We start from the raw sequence: 19,970 nt of genomic DNA, 5'->3' as shown, positions 1-19,970 counted from the left end.
TATTTTGTAAAAAAGTGAAAGTTCTTTTTTGGAAGGATACTGATATTTTGACAACAGTTATCCTAATATCCTTTTTGTATTTCTAAAGAGCCTCTATTTATTGGTCCTACCCTTTGTGCAGGTTCGTGATTTTATAAACCTAGGTTTTGGCTATTTTGTACAATTTTTTCACTTAGGTGCTACTGAAAAGTGGAAAAAAATTCAACTTAGCAGATAATGTGCTGAAACAGCCACTTATTTTCAAGCCATACTTATGGGTCAAAGGAGAATTTATGGCACACATTCATATATCTAAACAATGGAAAATAAAGATGGTTTACATACATACCTTTACTAAGCAATTTTTATGTCCAGGTACAGAGCCATTTACATAGATTATATTGTGCTTTGTGTTTATTCTCCATACCTAAAGTAAGAAATGAAATAAAATTTTAAGAGTTAAAAATTTGAGAATATACTTGTATTAAAACAAGTGATATGCTACTAAAAGCCAAGGCTGTAAGTAGCCTATGAAGTAATCATTATATTAGCACTTCAAAATGTTGAATGTACAAAATATTGTAATATAGGATTGTAACAGATATGTCCTTATGGAAGTGGTAGCAAATACTCATTTTAGAGATTTATTTATTTTAGAGAGAGAGAGGAAGAGAACGGGAGAGAGAGCCTGCAAAAGCAAGGAGGGAGAGAGGGAGAGAGAAATCTCAAGGAGACTCCATGCTGAGCACAGAGCTGGATGTGGGGCTTGACCCAGGATCCTGAGATCATGACCTGAGTTGAAATTAAGAGTCAGATGCTTAACTGCACCACCCAGGCACCCCACAAACTCTCATTTTAAATATAAATGTGACTGAACAATCAAGATTGCTTGGCTATTTTAATGGACTCTGCTGGCACCATTAACAAGTGGAAATTCAATTTTATTTTATTTTTGTTTAATACTAACTTGCTCCAACTTGAAACTGGGGAAGCCACAACCTTTCTAGGTCTAGTTTTCAAAGTAAGTGTGCCGAGCAGATGGCCCTCATGTGGGTGGCCTTTCATGTGGAGAAAAAGCTTATATAAATGGGGGAGAATGGTCAAGATATGATAGTGAAAGAACTCATGTGGAGGGAAAATCAAGTCTGACCACGCTCACAGCTACTAATGGCTAAATGTTAAATACTATGGAAACTGAAATATTGCACATGTACGCACATGCAAACACACACACATGCACAGAAAAACACACAAACAGATACAAATGGTGATCTCTCATAGATATATTTAGAAGGGAAAAAAATCTTAGATTTAATTACATAAAATTTTAAAAACTCTGCTGGTCAAAATTTATAAATAAAATATATCTAGAATACATAAAATCTGGAAGAACATGCACCAAAATGTTAACTGTGTTTATCTTTGGGCATTGTTTTTATGAGGAACTATTTTCTTTGTACTTTTTATACTTTGAAACATATATGTGTATATATAAATATTAGTTATTTGTCAAATTCCTCAAATTAGTAGGGACTGAATTTAACTCCCCCCGCTTAAATATATATAGTTATTGTAGAAGATGGGTATATACTACAACCCTTTCTTCAGTACTACCTTTTCCCTCCTGTTTTGATGGTCTCCCTCTCTCTTCCTCCTCCACATCTACTTCTATCCACCCACATTCGACATGTAATGCAAAATACTCTGGCATGGAATTCCACTTTTCTCTGTGCTTATATAACGGCACAGTAACATATACATGGAGGGAGCTTTTGTTCATTCTTATAAAAGGACAGTATTACACACAATGCTCTAGAATCCAACTTTTCTCATGCATCATCTTCTTATGCAAATCTTCCAGATCAAACAGTAGATGACTAACTTTTTCAATGACCACACATTCCACAGCTTGGGTGTTAAATAAACACACTACCATGATTATGGGTACAACACACACACACACACACACACACACACACACACACACACACACACACACTCTCATTCTCTCTCTCTCTCAGGTATTAGAATGATCCTATGCAGAAAAAGACGTGGTACATCCTCTGGTGCCTTGACATTCAGGTACTGGACTATTCCTACAACAGAGCCACTTCAGAAACTTACTTTCAGTCCAAATGCTGTCCTGTCTTTGTTTCCCATTTGTCCAGGCATTTTAGTTCCAGGCCAGACTCTGGCAACATCCTACATAAGAAAAACAAAATTAGTACTTTTAAGTGCTCTCAATTTCCAACAGCACTGATCAAACTGAAATGCAAAGTGAAAGAGGAGTTATTAAAATGTTTTATTTTGCCCTCATTCTGCTAGGCCCCAGTAAGGAACTAAATAAGGATTTAGACACAATTACCCCAGAGGATTTCCTTTCTAAATTGGATTAGAGCAACAAAATAAATACAGGCTAAGAAATGGATGTGGGAGAAAAACTCAGTTAACAAAAGAGTAGCAACTTCACTAATACTGGTTGAGAAGTAGAAAAGGAAAATTATAGAACGTAAACACATGTCATGCCACTACTCAAAGAACAAACTTGACAGCCTGGTCTGTTTTCACTAATCTGCATTAACTGACTTAACGGACTCCATCTACACCCCTGCTGGTGGGACAGGTCTACTCTTCCACTCTTGCTTTTGTGACTTTTCTTTCCCAGAATGATTAAAGGACAGTTAGTTAGAATATTAAGTTTGTCCAGCTCTGGTTGTCTCTGATTCACATAAATCAACCAGCTCCACATTGTCTCTCTGATTTTGGCTTTGATAATAGATAATACTATATCTAAAGAAGCAAATTTGAATTACATCTAAAATGGGAAAGCTTCTCATGATAAATGAATTCCTGGAATATAAACCCTTCTTTATCACTGCTCTGATATCAACAGGCAAAACGCCCAGTGGAAGTAGCTTGCCATAGTATGAGAGTTGGTAACCAACTCAGACTAAAAGACAGTTCTGTGTGTTATAGACTAAGTATCACTCTTACTCATTCTACAAATGCACTCTGGATAAGTACACCTTGCTTAACATTACATTACTAAAAAAGGACTCTGTCCTCCCCCATTAAATTTACATTCTCATTAATAGTACACCCTCGGGGCGCCTGAGTGGCTTAGTCGTAGTCTGCCTTCAGCTCAGGTGGTGATCCCGCATTTGGCTCTCTGATCAGCAGGGAGCCTGCTTCTCATTTTAAATATAAATATGACTGAACAACTAAGACTGCTTGGCAATTTCAATGGACTCTGCTGGCACTATTAACAAGTGGAAATTGAATTTTATTTTATTTTCATTTAATATTAGCTTGCTGCAACTGGAACCTGGGGAAGATTTGGATTTGGAACAGAAATTCCAAATCCATTAGTAGTCACTCCCTCCAATTCCCCCCAGCTTTGTGCAAACACTCATCTACTTTCATCTTCACAGATTTGGCTAGGATGGCTAGTTCATGTAAACGGAATCATACAATATATATTCTGTGACTGTTTTCAAGGTTCATCCATGTTGTAGCACATATCAATACTCCACTCTACTTTATTGCTAAATATTATTTTCTGAATTTGCCATATTTTAATGAACTATTCATCAATTTATGAACATCTGGGTTGCTTCTATTTTTTTGGCTATTTTGAATAATATTGCTATGCATGCACAAGTGTTTTGTGCATGTTTCCACTTCTTCTGGGCATACACCTATGAGTGGAATTGCTAACTGGTATGGTAACTTTACACTAACATCTTTAGCAACTGTCAAACTTTTCCAAAGCAGCTGTTATTTCCACATTCCTATCAACAATGTATGAGGGTTCCAATTTTTCCACATCCTTGCAAACATTTCTTACTATCCATCTATCTTTTTATTTCTAACCATCCCAGTATGTGTTGAAGTGCTATCTTACTGTGGTTTTGATTTGCTTTTCCCTAATGGCTAAAGATGTTAAGCATTTCTTCATATGCTAATTGGCCATTTATATATCTTCTATGGAAAAACACCTATTCAAATCCTTTGGATTAAATTGGGTTATCTTTTTCTTTTTTTAAAGACTTATTTGGGAGAGAGAAAGAGAAGGAGGGGGAGAGCACATGCGCCCACGTGTAGGAGCAGGGGGAGGGGAAGGGAGAGAGAGAGTGAGAATCTCAAGCAGATTCTTCACTGAGTGTGGAGGCCAATGCGGAGCTCAATCTCAGGACCTTGAGATCATGACCGGAGCCAAAATCAAGAGTTGGTTGCTTAACCAACTCAGCCACCCAGGCGCCCTGAATTGGGTTATATTTTCATATTCTGGATTATAAATTTTAGCAGATACATGATTTGCAAATATTTTCTTCCATCCTGTGAGCTGTCTTTTCATTTTCTTGATTGTACTGTTTGCAACAGAAAAGTTTAAATTTTGATGAAGCCTAAGTTATCTGTATTTTCTTTTGTTATTTGCATTTTTGGCATCCTATCTCAGGCTTTGCCTAACCCAAGGTCATAGAGTTACTCCTGTGTCTTCTTAAAAGACTTTTATAATTTAGCTCTTAAATTTACATCTATGATCTAATTTTTATAAAAATTTATTTTCATATAATTTATAACTGCATAATTTCACATTCATAAAGAAGTTGCAAAATACAAAAAACTCTCATACTTTTTACCCAAACTCACCAAGTGTTTAAATCTTGCCCCATTTGCTCTACCATTCCCTTATAGTGAGAAACTTGCCCCCATTATCAATATATTTACTTTTCCATTCAATCCTACAACTTACAGAAAATTATTTCAGAATACAAAACTCCTTCTCCATTTTCTGTGCTCTTACTGTTTCTACATTTCTTCTCTACTACTCTTCCCTTGTACCATGATACTGTCCTTGACAATCCTTCCCAACTGTGTTGACACGTAAATGAATTTGTGAAGGACCTGGTGGGGCAGATAGAAGGACATTCTAATTCCTGACTTCAAAGGGTAGGATGGGAGGCAGAGATGGAAGTGAGGAAGTAGGCAGGAAAGTACTGAGAATACTGGTTATAAGTATGGGGGCTATTACTAAATGATTCAAGTCTGGTTCTGGAAAGTAAGTGAGGCCAGGACCCATAAAAATGTGACAAGTACTGTGACCCATCTGGAGTCAGATTAAAATAATGTGACCTGACCCCAAGGACAGACTAAAGCACTCTATGCGTAGAAGCTGAATATTTAGCATTAAAAAGGGGACCACTAAGTTATACTTACACCAGTTGAAATAGCTCCAGGTCTCCTGTGAGTTTTTGTTTGACCATGAGTAGCAGGCTGGCCTTTAAATCCCCATCTTTTCATGACACCTTGAAAACCTTTACCAATGCTGAACAAGATAAACATTAGAATTTATATAATAAGCAGAATATAGAATATTCCTAATTGTGCATTTTCTTAAGAGTACCTTAGAGTTTTAACAATGTTGCTTATCTAAATACCTAGGAAAAGCTATGCAAGAAAAACTACAAATGAACATTTATCTGTGCCCTAGTTTGTACCCTTTCCTGGAGCCTCACTCCATATAAGATGATTAATTCAAGATGATGAGACAAGAACAAGTGAAGCAAAGGGAGTTCTTTCTGAACAGGGAGTTTTATCATCATAATCCTGTGAAACAACACAGTAAAAGTGGTAAATTTTTAGAAATTCCCAAGTAGTCATAAGCTCTGGGGCAGGAAATCACTAAGATCTCCATCTCCTGGTATTCATGCCCTTGTGTAATCACCTCTCGTGGAGTCTGCGTGGACCTAGAAACTCATGTCTAAGGAATAAACTATGACAAAATGGTAAGACGTCACTTCTGACATTAGATTAGAAAGAGACCATGGCTTCCAACTTGGCACACTCTTCCCTTGAGGCTCTGAAGGAAGTCAACTGTCATTTCCCATGGAGAGTCATTGGTGAAGATATCTCCAGCCAACGACTGCGGTCCTGAGGCTTGCCAAAGGCCACATTAGTGAGCTTGGAGGCAGTGCTCCCCAAGCTTAACCGAGATGACTGCAGCTTTGACTGATGGCCTGACTGTAACCCCTGTGGGAGACTATGTGCCACAGGTCCTCAGCTAAGTTGTAATGGGATTCCTGACCACGGAAACTGTGAGATAATAACTGTTCATTATTTTAAGCTGTTATGTTTTGGGGTCATGTGTTAGGTGGCAGTAGACAATATAACAATAAATAAAACAATAATAATGCCCTAATGCTGGACAAATTTTACTTTTATACGATAACAGAAACATCTTGGTCTCAAGGTTGGAACAGGAAGCTCACAGAGAAACAGAATCAGAGACAAGCAATTTCTTAAAAATCTAGAATTTCAATTTTTATTTTTTTTATTATTATTATTATTTTTTTTAGAATTTCAATTTTTAAATGAAACAACCTGATTTCCAAATTCCAGATTTGAAATCTGGAGAATTTGAAATTGCGGAGAATTTGAAATTGCAGAGAACTGCAGATCTGAAATTGCAGAGAAGCATTCTGTGATGCAGGTAGAAAGCTGAAAATATAAGTCAGGAATTATTAAAGTTTGTCTCTGTCAAATATATCAATAGGAAGATACAACAAAATGGCTAGAATGAATTGCAATACTATACCGGACATATTTTTATACTCTTTAACACCTTCTTCACATTTCACTAGATAATATGTCAACCTATTTTTATTTCTTTAAGATTTTACTTATTTATTTGACAGAGAGAGACACTGAGAGAAGGAACACAAGCAGAGGGAGTGGGAGAGGGAGAAGCAGCTCCCCCCTGAACAAGAAGCTCGATGTAGGACTCATTCCCAGAATTCTGGGATCATGATCTGAGCCAAAGGCAAACACTTCACAAGTGAGCCACCCAGGTGCCCTGATGTCAACCTATATTTAATGTTGTGTTCCCTAACTCTAACAAAGCTGACTATTTTAAGACACTGCATGTGCAGGCCACTAGGAAAAAGGACCAAAAGCATAAGATAATAAAAACCATGTTATTTCCACAAGGACTCTGCTAAGCATTTAATAAATTATCAGCGAGTAATGGATTACAGTAAGCCCACACAAATAACTGTTTTAAATAAATTAAGAATTTAGCATAAAAACGATGGAAACTATGTGCAGAACCTAACAGCAGATTATCAAACTGCATGTCAAAAGTAACTTATATATGGACAATTTAAACGTAGTTTACATCATTTTCTTCACATCACTCAACTGAACTCATCACTTATGATGTGCACATAATTCTGCTTTGCCTCAAAAAATCAAAATAATGTTTATTTCTAGTCAAAGAGCTAAAACAGCACTTAACATATATTAAATGAAAACCCACTATAAAGTGTGCAAAGACATTAACATCTAAAAACAGAAACTATGATAAATATTTTACTGAAAGTTTGCTTCAGAAACTTAAATATTTCTAGTTAATGCTGAATTTTAGAACATTTGAAAAATAAAAAGCTTGGCAATTTAAAAATAAAGAAGAAATACTTACAAAGTCATTTTAGCCTACTGTCTGGCAAATTAACACTTTAAAGATAAAAAGAGGGGACTGGTAACACTAACCTAAACTGAACACGTTTTTTAAAATACCACATTCTAACACTGGCCATTCTTGGTAGAAAGTTTGCTGGTACCTTCTGAGTTCTCAAACTGATTCATCGATTCACTTAAAAAGAAAGTGTGCTAGTATGTGCACCAATAAAACAAATGCCAGGTAAATTACAGAAGATATTTTAGCTCATTTTAAGAGTAAATGCTTGTAAGATGAAAGTGGCATCCTGAAAGTGCTAATTATCTGTGAGCTAATTACAGACTGTTTTTCAATCTAGCTCTAGAATGCATCATGTTGTTATACCGTGTACAATGGGAACCTCTTCAATAAATAACCTTTAAATGAAAGGATAAATGCAAATGACATGACAAATTACTGGCTTAATTCAGATTATGGAGAATAGAGTGCACCTGTTGATCCATGGGTGGTTCAGGTATCTATTCTACGAGTTCTCTCAGTTGTCACCCAACTTAAGAACAAAACAAAACAAAACAAAAGCCAAAAAGAGAACTGATCTATACTTAGCCTACCCAGGCACATTTCAAATACAAGGTTTTCATAGGTCACATAAAAGAAAACCTTTATAGAACAATGATACATAGCACACATGCTTTATTTCCCCTACCCCTTTTCTGCTGCAGTTTTTAGTTAGCAGAAAAAAATCAAATAAAGGAAAATTCAAGTCAGAAGGAACACAATGTGAGAAGTTCCATACTTAGTGAGACAGATCAGAAAATTAAGAAAACACAGAAACATATTTAGAGCATTTATACTTGATAAACTAAAAATTCATTAAAAAACTCAGAGATCCTATTTAAATTTAGGAGACTACTGTCCTTGTTTCTCAGTCCATTTTCCCTTAGTTCACTTTAAGCTTAGAAAGGGTTTTTTGTTTAACCCTTGTGCCCAACCTAGAAAAGTCAGAGTTATTTTGTCCTAAGTATCTCACAGAAGAAAATGCATAATTTAATGTTTCCCACTGCATTCTAGAAATCTCTAGAAATTATTGCTATGTGAATTTCATTCCCTTGGTATACTACATCAAAAGCACAAACGTCTACCAGTAGACACAGGTTTTAGTACAAACCCATCATGTATTTCCCCACTTTGTGGGAAAGTGCCCTTGACTCCATGATTCTAGATATATTTTTATAGGGCGTAAAACAAAATGTCCAAAGGTGAAGAGTGCTCTCAACTTGATTCATTCTGAACGTTGGAGAACTTCCCCCAAAATTCTCATCACTGAGGCTTTCCCTCAACATGAGCTTCTTTTATCTCTCTCTCTTTGGTATCCCTCTTTCTCCACTTTGGGAAGCAAACTGTGCCCCCTTAATTCCCAAATCCAAAGAGTTTTATTAAAATATTGTTTTATTATGGAAAATTTTAAAACATACAGAAAAGCAGACAGACTAGTACAGTGAATCCCTATATACCCCATTACCCAGGGTCAATCATTATCAACTCAAGGCCTATTCTGTTTCATCTATTCCCCTCCTCTGCAACTCCAATGGATTATTTTTTAAACAAATCCCAGATACATCATTTCATTCAAAAATATTTTAACATAGATCTCTTTTAAGGATCCTTTTTATTTATTTATTTATTTCTTAAAGATTTATTTATTTATTTATTTGACAGGCAGAGATCACAAGTAGGCAGAGAGGCAGGCAGAGAGAGAGAGAGAAGGAAGCAGGTTCCCTGCTCAGCAGAGAGCCCGATGCGGGGCTCAATCCCAGGCTCAAACCACAATACCATTATCATAAACTAAAAATATTAGTAACTCTTTAATATCAAATACCTAGTCAGTATTCAAATTTCTATGGCCTTTTTTAGAAGAGAAAGAGTAGTCCTCTATTCTCCCTGTTTACCACCCTCCCCCAATACTCTCAATCATCATTTCCTCCCTATTTTCCTGCTTCCCTAATGCTCCTTGAGACATTCCTTTCCCTTTGCTGTGACATGAAAAGATGGTTATAGAAACCTGTTGCTGACTCTCTTTTCAACAGAGTTTACATCAGGGGTTGACCTGCAGTGGCCACTTGTTTTGTAAATAAAAAGTTTTACTGGAACTCAGCCTTGTACTTTTATTACTTATTGCCTATGGCTGCTATGGAGCTATAATGGCAAAGCTGAGTAGTTTCAACAGAGAACATAATGCTTGTAACTCAAATATTTAATATCTGGCTCTTTGAAAAAAGTCGGCTGATTCTTGAGTCTATTACTAACAAGCCGGAGCTCCACAAATCTTGCCCTCTGGCAAGAATTCTTCTACTAACCCATTCCACAGATGTACTGATCAGATCCAACCAGAAGTACCCCAGCCATTCAATTATAATGTTTCAGACACAGAAAGTTAACATCTCTCTCTCTTCAAGCTATCCTCCTTCATAGTCACTAGAGTGACATTCCCAAGACAACAGTCTTTTCACACAAGCTGTCCCCTGCTTTAAAAAGCAAAATAGCAACAACAACAAAAAAATAAGCAAACTAAACCATAACCTTAAGTGGTTCACAGTAACTTCTTTAGCTTGGGGCATACAAGGCCTTTTATAACTGGGTCCAGTCAACCTTTCAGACACTGCCCATCACGAATCCTCACCATAGCAGATTACTCCGTGAATCCCTAAGTAAGGCACTCTCTTTCCTGTCTTGCTCATTCTGTTCCCTCAGCTTCACATGCTTATCTCACTGCACTGTCTTTCTACTTTTAACCACAAAAAGAGAACCGAAAGTGTTTGTTATCAAGTGTCACATGGGCTACAAAGTACTTGATTTTCTTTATTAAAAGGAATCAAAATCCGTACTGTAAGTAGAGGTTTTTATATCAGAACCATTTCTAAATTAAGCTTTCATGTTCTCTCTTTAGCTGATTTAAAGCTATAAAAAGTTTAACTCACTTGTACATAATCCCTCAGAGGAACCAGTAACTGAGTAGTACTAAATGGAAGAGAGGACTCTTGACTTCTCTAAGGATGCCCCAAGATCAGGCCATATTTTTATGGAGGTAAGGGTGGAAGATGAAGAAATCATTGGTTTAAAACCAGCTTCTCTATGGTTAAATATTACGTACGAATACAGGGACATGGAGATTCACATCAGGTTCTGGTCAAAATCATGACTGAGGTGCTTCTTTATGAAGCTCAATGACTGAGAACTGATTAGAGTAAGATGGTATCTCTCCTTGTGAAAAAGTAATGTGGAATATAAAGGCATAAAGTACAAATCAACAATCAAAAGAATTTCTTGTTGGATATAATTTAACATTACTTTGTTAAAACTATGTTTTAGATTCAAACCACCCAAAAGCTTTCAATTAAAAAAATTTTTTTAGTAAACAAAAAAGGACATTTTTTTACTAAAATAAATGACATGCATATAAAAGGCCCTATGAACTAATTCACTATCTCCATCAGGATTAGCTTTTAATTTATGATAAACTACTAAGGCACAAACGTTTTAATCTTTAATTACAGCTTCTCATTTCAACAAACTCATGGAGATAGAGATTATCTACCTACTTTCATCTCCACACATTCCAAGGATAAAGTATTTCTGAAGACCCCTGTAGGAACTCTGGGAGTCAATTTCTACCAATTCAGTGTGTCTAAACCTATTTAACCAGTGATGTACAGCTCCTGAGCCCACAAGTAAGGCATGGGGAATTTTTCAGTTGCTTTGTGCTCTATCACATTTCGTTAAAAGCTGGCATGAAATAGCTATATAGCTGTTACTTTCTAGGATGAGTTTGTGACAGCATGACCTGAGATGTACAATGCATTGTTTCTGTCTGAAAACCATAAACCTCCCATCAATATCTGGGAACATTTTTATCAACAAGTGAATGCTAAGAGCACATTGCTTATAGCCTCCCAACTTCAAATCTAGCTTATTCAACAGTACAAAGAGCCAAATGTGCAGTGATTCCTCTGAGTCCTCTTAAAAAAAGGAAGCATTTCCTGGCTGTCCTAAATAAATCCAGAAAACCATACTTGATGTCCCAAGTTCAATGTGAACTTCTTAAAAAAGAGATCTCAAATAACTAATAATTTCATAACAGAAGGACATAACAATCTTCTGCAGGTCGTTAGCCATACCACTTTCTTCAATTGACCAGAAGACCATATAGACCATATTGCTGTGTATTGTTGAATCTATTGTTATGTCTTACTTCTTCTTCATGAATATACATATGTTATACCACTTGGAAAACTGAGGGATTATTTTTCATAAATAATTTTTTGGAACAAAAGGAATCTTAGAAACCACATGCTCCCATGCATGTCCCATGGTAAAGACAAAGAAATCTATACTCAGACATGTTAAGCCACTTGCCCAAGGACAGATCCCTGGTAAATGGAAGCATCTGGCCATGCTTTCAACCCAGGTCATACTGCCTCTTCGGAAACAGAATAGAGCAACAATAGGAAAAACGTCCAGCATATCAGAATGGCATGAAGCTATTTCAGAGGCATTCTCGTTACTCAGTAAATTCTAGATGTAGCAGGTAGTATGCAATCTTAAAATTACCTAGAGTGCTTGTAAAGCTACAGCTCTGCTACACAAGTCAGTCTTAAGAACATAATAACTAGACATATTAGAAAATCCCACAATATAATTCCTAATGACTTCATGTTTTTTCTTCATTTTAAAAGATATTTCCTATTACAAAAAGATTTTTCTTTTAAAATCTGAAACAAATTAATAAGCAATAATATCGACAACAGTGATACTAACTAATACTCCTGAGCATTTTAATACATGCCAGGCCCTGACCTAATCGCTTTCTGTGCATCATCTCACTCAGTCCTTACAACATGGCTAGGAGGTAGATGCAATAATTATTCTTATGTTAAAAATGAGACAACAGAGAGTTGATAAAGCTATCTAGGTCACACAGCTACTGAGAAGCAAAAACCCATGCTTTCAGCCATTCCCTGCCTCAAATTAGGCCTTAATTTTGCTGATTTTTAGAAAAAAAAAAAGTTATTTCATAGAGCTAAAAGACTATTATAAATGATTACTATACAAATCTTTAAAGCAAAAAACAACAAAATATAACCCTAAAACACCACCCTTCAAACTCTCCTTTATCTTGAAACAGACATTCACTTTTGACTGATTTGAAAAGGATTTTTTTTATAGAGATGATTTCCTTCTACAGTTTAGTCACTCATTTTGAAAACTGTTTCATTACAATGCTTAAAAAATGTACTGCTTTCAATAACAGTAAATAAAGTAACTTATTAAAAATGACATAAAATTGGAAATGTATAGGGCCAAACAGCAACTATATCCTGAAGGCAGCACATGCCTTGTTTTCCCCTCCTAGAGTTTGAGCAAACATCTGCTAAACAGAAGGACAGTGGGCTAGTGGGGAAGGTTTCTGACAGAGTGAAGGACTGGGCACAGAGCTCAAAGAGTTTTTGCTCTTTTAAAAATCCACCTGGTGTTTTAATCACTTTAAGACTTTGATGGGCAACCATATTTCTGCATTAATGTGGTATTTTAACGAAAGAACCCAAATTAACCAAATCTCAGTAAATGTGCAAAGGTGCTCTACCAGTCATCTGATCTCCCTCACTCCTTTCATTTCTACTACCAGGGTTAACATTATCAAGGTAAGCACCTATTTTTTCTATTTTGAGGCCAAAGGGCAGTAAGAATTAAAAGAGCACTGACAACTTTAACGTAATAAGATTATGTCTGAAAATATATGTTTTTTTTTTTTAAGATTTTATTTATTTGACAGAGAGAGAGATGACAAGTAGGCAGAGCAGCAGGCAAAGAGAGAGGGGGTAACAGGCTCCTCGCTGAACAGACAGCCCGACTCGGGGCTCAATCCCAGGACCCTGGGATCATGACTGAGCCGAAGGCAGAGGCTTATCCCACTGAGCCACCCAGGTGCCCCTATATGGGTTGTTCTAATTAGCCCAGACTTGGAGACAAGACTGTTAGATTATCCTTTATCCAGAAAGAAAAGAATCTTTTAAAAGTAGTTGAATGAACTTTTTCTGACTTCAATGTGGGCTTCAGAATTTAAATAAATAAGGGAATAAATAAATAAATTCCAGACATCCAGAAAAAAACCCTTCAGGCATGCCGCTGTCACGACTCGAAGCTTCATAAAACATCTGGCAGGGAAGTGCACCACGCATGCCCACTGTTATGGAATTATCACCACCATCGGTGTCCTTCAAGTCCTTTCAGACAAGGACCTAACTGTTTGCCCCTAATAAAGCAGAGTGCATTTTTACTGTTTTTTGTTTATTCTTTCTTTCATTCTTTCCTGACTTCTTTCTTTTTTTAAAAAAACCTACAAAAAGCACCATTAAGATTCACCACAAAACAATGGGCTATGTTGAGGACAGAATCAACAGTCACACCCCATCTCACACACTATTTACATATCATCCATAGCTATTTCTTCCTCAAAACTAAGACTGAAAGAAAGGGAGAATGTTAGACCCTGAACCATCATCTATTAGAAGTTACGCTGGAATGTAATTGCCATTACAGAACAAGAACCGAAACTTTAAAAAGGTGTTAGGGCAGGGTGTGAGGGACACATCATGACACATACTAGTCTTAAAATCGTATTTAGAATGAATTACACAAAACTGTGATATTTCAAAGATAGGGCTTTATTAGCTGTTAACAGCATAATGCAACTAAAAAGTTATTCTGCTAGAATGGTTTTATATTTTAGATGTAAACATTTTCCCCATTAATCTAAATTGAGTTTAGATTCTCAAATCCTCTGCACAAAAAACTATTTCCAAAAAAAGTAAAAATTAGGGGCGCCTGGGTGGCTCAGTGGGTTAAGCCTCTGCCTTCGGCTCAGGTCATGATCTCAGGGTCCTGGGATGGAGCCCTGCATTGGGCTCTCTGCTCAGCAGGGATCCTGCTTCCCCCGCTCCCTCTGCCTGCCTCTTTGCCTACTTGTGATCTCTCTGTCAAATAAATAAATAAAATCTTTAAATAAAATAAAATAAAATAAAATAAAATGAACTCTGGTAAATATGTATTTACCTCACATTCCAAAGTAACACTGGTAAATACTTATTTGTATAATGAATTATAACCAATGTGGAACAGGTAAATACAATGTATCTTTCAATGCAAGCAGATTTCCCAATGCAATTAATAACAGAGAAACATTTAAAAATTTTAGGGAAGACCTCAAGAAGCTGCTACTGTTGGTCACTGGTGACTCTAAAAAAATGCAGATAATTTCCCCCTCAAAGCAGATATTCTATTAAGACTTTATTTTCTTAAATTATACAGTATTTTGTTTTAAATTTTCTTAGTTATTTCAAAAATATGTTTAGTCAAGCAATTAAAATTGAAGGTATAAGGTTAAAAAAAAAACTTGAAATACCCAAAATATAAGTGTAGATTAAACAAATGTAATTATTACAGTATGAGGAAAAATGAAGATTTTTCAATTAGAGATTTGAGATTTTTCTTTTCTAATGGAAAGATGATGATGAAGCCAACTGATTACTAAAGAGACCAATCTTCAGTTTTATGCTAACTAAAATGTGAGTACTAAATAGGCCTACTTCTATTGACACTGTTATTTGAAACTGGGCTGATTAAATTTACTTGCTTTAAAACAGATGTTTCAATGTAATAATTTGAGTACAGGTTTAGGGAAAGGAAGGGATTAGGATTCTAAGCTGGGTAAAGGAGTAGGAAGGAAAGGCGGTTTCACTGGTGAGTCCTTGACCAGGCCAGTGGTTCTCAAAGTGTGGTCCATGGACTAGCAGCATCCGCATCACCTAGGCACTTGTTAGAAATGCAAATTATCAGGAATTGCCCCTGATCTACTGGGGGGGAAAAAAAGATCTCCGTGTGTATGCACACGTGTGTGCATGTGTGGCTGTGTGTGTGTGTGGGGGGGGTGGTTCAGAAAGCTATTCAAGTGTGACAACCACTGCTCCTGCCTGTAAATCCATGTCCCTCATCATCTAACCGATCCATGTCACTGCACAACCTTTTCTAGCAGGATTAATAATCAAGAAGATGGGACTCAGACATTTCGAAACATTTGAAACAGGGGCTGGAAATGGAGGACAAAGTAGTAAATTGTTGGCTGTAAGTGAGCCACAGTAAGGGACAGAGAGTGAGTACTTGGAGTCTATTCCCAAAAGATGATGGTTACATTTACAGTCAATAAGGAAAAGAACATTCTCACTGGCTGTGAAGTTTAACTCTCTAAAATGGGAAGCATCAGGAAAAGGAGACAATTTAAAAAGAAAAAAAGAAAAGCAAGCAGGTGCATGTGTTATGTTCCACACAAACTGTCAGTGGCAAAGAGAAGAGGCAGCAGCAACTAGGACTGGATGGAACGGAAGATCCAATGCTGCCCTGGGAAGGAATTCAAAACAGATCCTCATGAGAAGGACAAAGACTCCTACATATTTACAAACATGGGCATCTTGAGGCCATAACACCATGTCAGCTACAAGAGTCACTAGAAATATTCATCTTTTAAAAAATCAAAGTCATCTGACCTCAGGTAATAACACATAAAGGCACACCCACCAGAGTAAAGCGCAGCCATGTGTGGGTCAACTTTCCCCTGACTTCACATGGTGGAAGTCAAACAGAACACTGTATTGCAGCCCACACAACAGTGAGATCTTCTCAAATGAAGGTCCTCCCTTGTCCAGAATTGAGTGGCAACCACTTTAAATTCCAGAAGTTATTCTTTCAGCTCTTATCAGCTACCTAGTCCCAAGGCTGGCACCAGGCTTTTCAGACTTGGTTTCTAGGTACATGATCTTAAAACAAAACTAAAATACTTTCCTTTTCACTTTAAACTCTAAAGAAGAATGCTGAAGTTTTAAAAATAACTTTTAAGAAGCCAGAAACCCAACAGTAGTGTCTGAAATGAAACATCTACTGAACACAGGCATCTGAAAAGCTTGGCTCTAATTCAAGCTGGTCACAAATCCCACCACAAAGCATCCGCTAACAAAGGTCTCTGACTTTGCAGGAATTCTCAGAATAGCTCATATAATCTGTAAACTATGTAATGGGAGTCACACATGATTAACTCTGTAAATTAATGGAATTACTAAGGTACTTTACTATATGTAATAATTAATCCAGAAATTAAAAAGTAAAATCATCTGATTCACAACACACACACATCTCCCCAACTAACCAAATCAAACTTTCCAGCTCTAATATTCTGAGTTCTTGCCAAGGGAAGGCAGAGCAAGGAAAGTGATCAAGTGATTTTAGAGGCCCCAGTCAGCAGGAATGAGTCTGCAACAATCAGGAAGCAGAAAAAAAAAAGGTGGGGGGGGGAGGGGAAGACTCCATAATCTCTCTCAAAGGAAGACACACTGCACTTTCAATCTATCTGACTCCATTTCTAAACAGCTAATCAAAGGTAAGGACTGTTTGCAATGGCTCATATTGAAAAGTAGGCAATAATGGTGTGGAAATAAAGTACAGCTAACTGACTCCATTAAGGAAATGAATGCTGGCTCTGGTTTCCTTGGATAATAGCTCTTTGGCTCAGTTACTGTGACTTTAAGACTATCCCAGAGCACATGTGGGTCACTGTCAGAATTACACAGGCCACAGACCTTGTTGAATGACAAAAAGGGGGGAAATCAAGGCACAAAAGAGAAGGAAAATTATCATCTGTGTTGATAGAACAAGAAACAGGAATAGCCGATAGATGATATTTGGAGTTTAGTTTAGCCTAGTCATGCAGATTCCACTAACATATACTGAGCAACTGTTACGTAAACAAATGTAAGGGCTCGGTTACTTCACTCTATAGTGAAGTAACCTTAACCAAATTTTGAAAAACTGCTTCTTCTCCCGGTCTGAATGTGACTCAAAGTCAGCACTTCTATTTGTGACAACTGTGTTGATTTCTCCCAAATTAAACCCTTGTTTCAGGATAAAAAATATTTTGTTTTTATGAAGTCTCACTGTCTCACCTGTCTAGTACTGAGACATAACACCGTGCTACCAGAGGCTTAAGGTGTAACACTACTTCCTGCTTCTCATAGGCTCTTAACACAGTTAACAAAATGTTTTATAGTTACCCTAGGGGACCTTAAAAACAACCATCACAAACAGTATAAAATGTTTCTAATTTAACTGTTTCCTAGAGTTGGAAAGAACCAGCATTTATAGATCACACAATCTCAAAAGAACCCCACAGCATTGTTCATTTTTATTTCACCATCAAACTGTACATAGCCTTTGGTCTTAAAAATAGAAGTGGGCCCAACCCACAAAGAGCCTGAGTATGTGACCTTTCTTGTAGTCCCATTTCAAGAAGAATGCATCTCAGTTTCAAACCTGTAACTTGATGTTCACATACAACTAATTCAGTGCAATTTAAAATCTAGTAGAGTCAGTAACATTATAGAATTATAAACGAGAATAATGGTTACTTAATCTTTAGTCACAGACTTGAAAGACTATACTTTCACTTACTCTGTTATGTTTTAATATATAAGGAAAACAAAAGGAAAAGAACTTGTTATGTGGACCTACGTTTTGGCTGTGACATCCACATACTGTCCTGGGCGAAAATGAGCAGCATAAAGAGGGGTGCCTTTATGAAAAGAAAACAATCAATATGAAATTTGTCAGCCTGGGAACAACTTCACTAAACATAAACTACATCTAGGAAGACTAAAAGATTTCAAAAAAAGTAGAAGATGCTCTTCACAATTACAATTATTAGAAACATCAACAATAAAATAATAAAACTGTTCATCAAACATGCCTTAATTGACTATACATGGGGTAGAGAACAATATGTCCCAGGACGAAGCACATGATGTGAGAGTCAGGCTAACAGACCATAGATGGCTGATGGGTTTGTGCCTGAACAGAGGCCAACATGGTACTGGCTGAAATAGGCAATTCACACGACAAATACAATGTTCTTATGGTAAATACACGAGTTTGATGATTCTTTGTTATTTTGGTGAATAATAATATATTGACATTTAAGATACCTTTCCTTTTTTGTATAATGAAATAAAAACAAAAGAGTAACTCAAAAAATGCTGTGGCTGGATTAGATCTTTTTTAACCATTAGAGATAAGTTACCCAAAAATAGGAACTGTTTGAACCCAGGTCCACCATACATTAGGCAGTAATTACCATATGTGTGATATCCATATAAGCCCCTATATATCAGATTTTTGGCAGACTGGTCACTGTACCAATAAAATATAGTTATTTCAGCACATGCCCAGATAATTTTGAATTCTGAAAAATTGTCATTATTGATACCCCTAGTTTTATATATTAACATTTCCAAAACTAGTTGTACGTAAACAGAATTTTAGTTAAAATGCACCAGAAAAAATGTTATTTAGAGGAATTTTGTAAGTGAAAGCCCTTCACAACATTGTTTGTATCAATTTGGAATAAACACTATGAGAATTATTTGACAATTAATCTGCAAATATTTCTAGGGCACTTGCCATATGTACTGTCAGAATTATAAAAGGTAAGACATGGCTCCTAACCTCAAGAATTTATTATCTAGGTGAAGAATCAACATTAACATCATCAAGTAAGAGACTTTTTCTTAAAAAAAAAAAAAAAAAAAAGCCATAGTCAATGTAGTAGAGAATGCAACTGAATGCTAATTATGGCTTGTTTTACAACAGGGAATAAGGTACTATGGGATTTCAGAAGGTAGTATCCTTTAATGTAGGACCTAACCTAGATTTGTATGGGCAAAGAAAAACCCTGAATTAAGAAAAAATAGGGGAGGTTAAAACTGACTGAATTTCTAGGAGGCTGAAAGACTTTTAACTGCTGATACCTGACCACTTTTCATCCACAAAAACAATTCCACATGGTTTAAGCTACAACAAAAGTTAATAGGGACTTAATTTTTACACTTGTTACCTTAATTCCATTCACTTTAGCTTCAAATGAAAAAACCTGCACTTCAAAAAAATACTTTTAATTCTAGCTTATATCAAGGCTGATCATTTGTCACTCCTTAATAAGGCTTATTGTAACTATAATTTACTTTGTGAAATTCAGTTCAGATATTAAAATACCGAATCTTATAACACCCTTCTACTATCTGTTAGAACTCAAGTTGAAGAGATCAAGAAGCTTTTAAGTTCAAAGATACCAAAATGCTGTTAACTACTTAAACTGATAAAACCATGCTGCCAATCGTACTTTTTGACATTTCAGGGAGTAGGTAAACTATTTCAGAATTTTTAAGATAGAATCTTTACATCAAGGTGCTATGGTTAGTCACTTTGCTGTTCCATGAAAATTCTACCTCAGTGAGAATCTAGCTAATCTTCACCTATTAAAATGACAGCTTACACAGAGTGAACTTCACATTTTAAAGGCTAGTATATTTTGAAAAATAAAAAAGTTAAAAAAAAATGAAAGTTAGTGTATTTATCTGGAGTGGCTTTTCCAAATGTG

The 19,970-nt window shown here is 36.3% G+C and overlaps 1 protein-coding gene across 1 annotated transcript in view; it reads right to left on the bottom strand.

Moving 5' to 3' along the window:
• The window catches only part of MRPL3 (mitochondrial ribosomal protein L3), a 40,164-nt gene that overhangs the window by 5,497 nt on the left and 14,697 nt on the right, over window positions 1-19,970 (bottom strand). The window contains exons 6-9 of the mRNA XM_080802888.1: window positions 18,050-18,110; window positions 5,200-5,308; window positions 2,104-2,181; window positions 329-406 (exon numbers count right to left, since the gene is read on the bottom strand). Of these exons, the coding sequence (XP_080659014.1) occupies window positions 329-406; window positions 2,104-2,181; window positions 5,200-5,308; window positions 18,050-18,110 (326 nt within the window). The remainder of the gene's footprint in view (window positions 1-328; window positions 407-2,103; window positions 2,182-5,199; window positions 5,309-18,049; window positions 18,111-19,970) is intronic.

Source organism: Martes martes (assembly GCF_963455335.1).
Source record: "Martes martes genome assembly, chromosome: 1".
Taxonomy (NCBI): domain Eukaryota; kingdom Metazoa; phylum Chordata; class Mammalia; order Carnivora; family Mustelidae; genus Martes; species Martes martes.
Note: the sequence above shows the minus strand (reverse complement) of the source record. Positions and strands in the feature narration are given on the sequence as shown.